At 45.2% G+C, this 4,951-nt stretch overlaps 1 protein-coding gene across 2 annotated transcripts in view; it reads right to left on the bottom strand.

The window, feature by feature from the left end:
- The window catches only part of LOC116401303 (uncharacterized), a 14,644-nt gene extending 9,790 nt beyond the window's left edge, over positions 1–4,854 (bottom strand). Inside the window, exons 1-3 of one of the 2 annotated variants that reach the window (XM_031879642.1) lie at positions 3,958–4,854; positions 2,714–2,816; positions 92–1,374 (exon numbers count right to left, since the gene is read on the bottom strand). In XM_031879642.1, the coding sequence (XP_031735502.1) occupies positions 1,119–1,374; positions 2,714–2,816; positions 3,958–4,204 (606 nt within the window). In that variant the 5' untranslated portion in view covers positions 4,205–4,854 and the 3' untranslated portion in view covers positions 92–1,118. Of the gene's footprint in view, positions 1–91; positions 1,375–2,713; positions 2,817–3,957 lie in introns of those variants that run through there. The other variant, XM_031879641.1, reaches the window with a different exon arrangement.
- Positions 4,855–4,951: the final 97 nt, after the last annotated feature.

Raw genomic sequence — 4,951 nt, 5'->3', positions numbered from 1 at the left:
ATATAGTGAAAATTTGTGTTGCAAATAAGAGATGTTCATTGATACTATGTTCCACTGTTAACAGTTTGACATTGTTAAGAGGTGACTCCACAATTATTTATTTTGTGTAATTTAATTTAGCCAACGGGTCAATTTGCAGTTGCATCCTTATGTCTTTATATGCATAATATTCTAAATGTACTGTTGTAATATGTTTTCTAGGCTGCAGCCATCCATCCATCTGTTACAGCTGATCCTTTTCAGGGTCGCGGGGGGCTGGAGCCGATCCAACCCTTTATAAGTTGCCAGACCATCACAAGGCTGACACATAGAGAGAGACAACCATTCACACTCACGTGCACCTTCGGACAATTTATAGTCATCAATTAACCTAAGCTGCATGTCTTTGGACTGTGGAAAGAAGCCAGATAACCCGGAGAGAACCCACGCTGACACAGGGAGAACATGCAAACTCTACACAGAAGGGCCGTCTAGGCCCCTCTTGCTGTGAGGCGACAGTGCGAGCCACTAGGCTGTAGTTGTTCATGCAGAATGGACGTTTGTGAATGTGCTGCACTGCTTCTGCCACCAGTAGGTGCCGTTAAGTGAGTCTAACGGGAAGGGCGGCACTCAACGGGGTCGGAGTCATGTTGAGCGCCACCCAGAAATGCACACTACGGTCAGGGGCTTCTCCAGCATACAGGTCAAAGAAAGGTGACCCCTGATGGACAGACAGGAAACGTACAGCACAATTTCAAAAATTGCTTAACCAATTGCTTAGTTTATATTTATTCCTATTTCTTAATTTATATTTTGCCATTTTTTGAGGGTTGTGTGTGTTTATTAATTGCTTTTGAGGGTAACCCGTGCAGGTCAATGTCACACAGTTTTTAGACTGAGCAGCCTGAATCATGTTATCTTGCCTGCCAGGTTATTTTGTTTAGTTCTCTTTATTTACCCTACCATTTCAGTAGTAATATTTAGTTTACATTTTCTTTTTCTTTGTGCAACTGTAAAACAAGGAGCGAACAAACAAATATTTTAATTTTTTAATCGCATGTGGATATACCTTTTTTCTCAAGCAAATAAGCATCTATCAATCTCTAAGTCAGCCCACGGGTGACTAGCACAAATGGATTTCAACGAATGGATACCGCGGTCACTACAAACAATATAGTAATTGATGATCTTCTCACCACAATGAGTGACTGAACAGACGGTGTTTTCTTCAGCAGGCCTGAGGACTTCCCTGAAACTGGGAGGGTGGGGTCAGGCTCTAAGGGGTGAGGCCGTGAGCTGAGGCGGTCCAGGCTGCTAGGTTGAGTCCTGCTCAGTCTGACGTTGGAGAAAAGATGACGTAAAGAAAGACGAGAGGGTTCGTCTCTGCTGATGAGGCTGAAGGAAACAGACGATCAGGCTCTGAAAACACTTATTACGACTGAATACTTTATTCTGCATTTGTATTGGTGCTGGTGTCAGATGTGATTGATCAACATCAAATCCACTTTGTTTGTCAGTTATAAATTTATTGTCAAATTCATTGGATCTCATCTACTGATCTCATGTTACAAACTAGTGATTCTACCCGGTCCCACACAGAGGGGTTTACGGATTTTACATTTGAGGAAAACAGAATACTGAGATCAGATGTACAGAGAATACTGTTTTAGCAGAATTTAGGTATCAGAATCTGCTGTTTCCAAAGTCAGGAATGAACTGTCTCAACATCGATTAGTCCCTGCACACATACTGCAGAGTCACTGCACACCTTCTACTGCAGTCACTGTACACCTCCTACTGCAGAGTCACTGCACACCTTCTACTACAGAGCCACTGTACACTTGCTATTGCAGAGTCACTGTACACATGCTATTGCAGAGTCAGTGTACACCTTCTACTGCAGTGTCACTGCACACCTCCTACAGCAAAATCACTGCACACCTACTGCAGGGTCACTGCACACCTCCTCCTGCAGAGTCACTGCACACCTCCTACTGCAGAGTCACTGCACACCTCCAACTACAGAGTCACTGTACACATGGTACTGCAGAGTCACTGCACAGCTCCCACTGCAGAGTCACTGTACACCTTCTACTGTAGGGTCACTAAACACCTTCTACTGCAGAGTCACTGTACACATGCTATTGCAGAGTCACTAAACAGCTGCTACTGCACAGTGACTGCACACCTCCTACTGCAGAGTCACCGCACAGCTCCTACTGCAGAGTCACTGCACAGCTCCTACTGCAGAGTCACTGTACACCTCCTACTGCAGAGTCACTGTACACATGCTACTGCATATCTTTTCTGCAGAATTACTGCACACATTTTACTGCACACCTTCTACGGCACACATTCTACTCCAGAATGACTGTAGGCTGAAAACCATCTTTTCCCATCTCAATAACTCTTAGCTCTTATGTCTCAAAACCTCTACGCACTCAAAGAGAGAGATGACTGGTTGCTCTGTGTACTACATCCTTGATCAAAAACGTTTCAGGTGTTCTTTGAAAATGGGACTTCTGGATTGCCGTCCTGTTTACAGTATTTCTAAGCACTTGTTCTGTAGCACTGGTCATGCTTTTAGTTACTTATTTACTTGGATTGAACAAACTCGTTGTAAGTCACTCTGGAAAGATGATGCAGTGCAGTATCCATGGCAACAGTCTACATCAATGTGTTTAGTGTTGAATCAGGACCTCCAGCAGCAGACTCAGTTGGAGTTTAAACTCACCAACCAGGAACTGAAGTGTCGTCACCGTGAACCTCTGCTCTCACTGTCTGTCTGACTTGTCCATCACCACTGCTGCCTGATTTTGCCGGGGCTTGGCTCTCAGCTGTGAACCAATCAGAGGGCGAGATGATAGTGTATTACTTTTTCAGTTTAAATTTCATATCATAAGAAAAACTACAGGAGTGAATCCATGGAACCTCGAGCAGACGGTAGTCGACTACTTTTAGATAAAGCATTTTAGTCTTACCTGAGAGGTGTACTACTAAGTAAGCTTAGTGGGTTCGCAAGCTATGTTGAGCCTAAAGTCAGAGTTAACAATGTTCCGAAAGTGTCTCATTTTAACTGGCTAGATAGCCATGGTAACTTAAGCTTTGTTCATACTTGCGCTCCACAGATGGCGAGAACTCCAATCATGTACAAAGGCGTATATGCTCAATGCGCTGTTCATTGCCAGAGGGCTTACAAAATATACTGAGAAGAAGCAAGAAGACAACGAGTGTAACAAAATGCAATGCAGAATGTAATGTAATGCAAAATGCAATAAGAAAAACCTCCAGAATGCAGAAGAGGGATTGAAATTAACTGTAAACTCTCATCACATATTAATGGACTACTTTATTGCCTTTATACAAGCCTTGTAAAGAGTGAATCAAGTATTAAATGCATTATAATGAAACGAAGGTTGAATATCCTGTAAACAAAATATTTACTGAAATGTAGATTTTTAAGACCTCCTGTTTCCAAAGCATCTAAAAATGTATTGGCCTTCTTTGTATAATCACAAGAGATATATAATAATAGCTCTTTTATCAGTGAACTAATGGTGACAGTTACATCTGAAAAACTTTTATCGTGCGCAACAAGTTACAATAATTCAGAGGTACAGAGACGCATGACGTGCAGGCCGTGGTTACGTTCAGCTCGACCATAACCTCCGCTTTATCCTTCATGGCTAAACATGTCCAGACCAGTTTATGCTGAGAGTTTCGGATTCAAATTCCCAACTCAACAAGGAAATAGCATCACCATTGAGGCAGTATGTTATAAATGTAAAGTTGTTGAGCCGAACATTACATCAGTAATACCACAGACGAAGCTGTGCAATTACAGTAGCGCAAAATGAGAAGGAATAGTGTTTTATTTTATTAACAAAGTTGTTGTTGTTGTGACTGAACCACTCAATATGTTTGTAGTGGTTAGGTTAGGGTAGTGTATGTACATATGTCATGCATGTAAATGCTCACCTGTTGTCTCTGAGCTTCTCCCTGAGGAGGAGGAGGAGGAGGAGTTCTTCATCCTGAGATCCAGACCTCCTTCTTCCACAGAACGGGTCCTCTCCTTCAACTCTGCCCCAGATCGGAGCTGTATGTGGGGCTTGGCTTCCGGTGGATCCTGCTCTGCCTTTGTGCTGCTGAGCCTGATGTTCTGTGACATCAGCGATGATGTCACAGGTGGAGGAGACAAGGTGTAGGAGCAGTTGGAGGTGTGCATGGTCAGCTGATCAGGGGGCGTAGGGGTTGATTGGCAGGTCGGTGGTGGGCGTGGCTTGAGGGATGGTCATCTGGTTTACATTCAGTTCCACCTGATTGGTCGTCCTCCTCACATGGTTGTTAGCAGCAGGCATAGTCCTGCCCCCCCTCCCATTGGTCTCACCAGGTGTGACAGAGCCAATATAGGTCTCTCTGATGGGCTCAGTTCGCAGGTTGAGGCGGCGTCTGTGCAGACTCCGCCCCTGGTCTTCAGGTGGGTGTAGACGGAGGTTCAGGTTGACTCCGCCTCCCAAAACTGTCCCACAGGAGTCACACTGACCCACCCCCCCTGCAGGCGTCAGTCCTGTCTGCTGTCTGTCAACATGTCCAGCCTCCGCCCTACCGTTGATGTACTGGTTCAGGTTCGGTTTAGAGACCAGGACACCTGTCCATCGCTGCCCCCCATGTCTCCTCTGCCTTTGTCGCTCCAGGTAACGAGACTCCACCTCCGTCTCCGTCTCATCCTCAAATCGCAGACAACGAGTCGGAGACGCCAACGGGAGTCGCCTCGATGACCTGACAGCTGATTCGCTGCTGGAAGAGTCACTCAGGTGCCCTGATGAAGAGGCCACGCCCTCAAACCTAACGTGGATGACAGGATGCAGCCTGACCCCCGACCTGTGAACAGACCACCGTTAGAGGGCCCCATAGTCAAGACAGCAGGACTGGGATCAGTTAACTGAGATGGAAGGATGAAGTCAGATGAAAA

This window comes from Anarrhichthys ocellatus, unplaced genomic scaffold (assembly GCF_004355925.1).
Source record: "Anarrhichthys ocellatus isolate YVR2014 unplaced genomic scaffold, GSC_Weel_1.0 scaffold337, whole genome shotgun sequence".
NCBI lineage: Eukaryota > Metazoa > Chordata > Actinopteri > Perciformes > Anarhichadidae > Anarrhichthys > Anarrhichthys ocellatus.
This window is presented reverse-complemented; position numbering and strand designations above follow the sequence as displayed.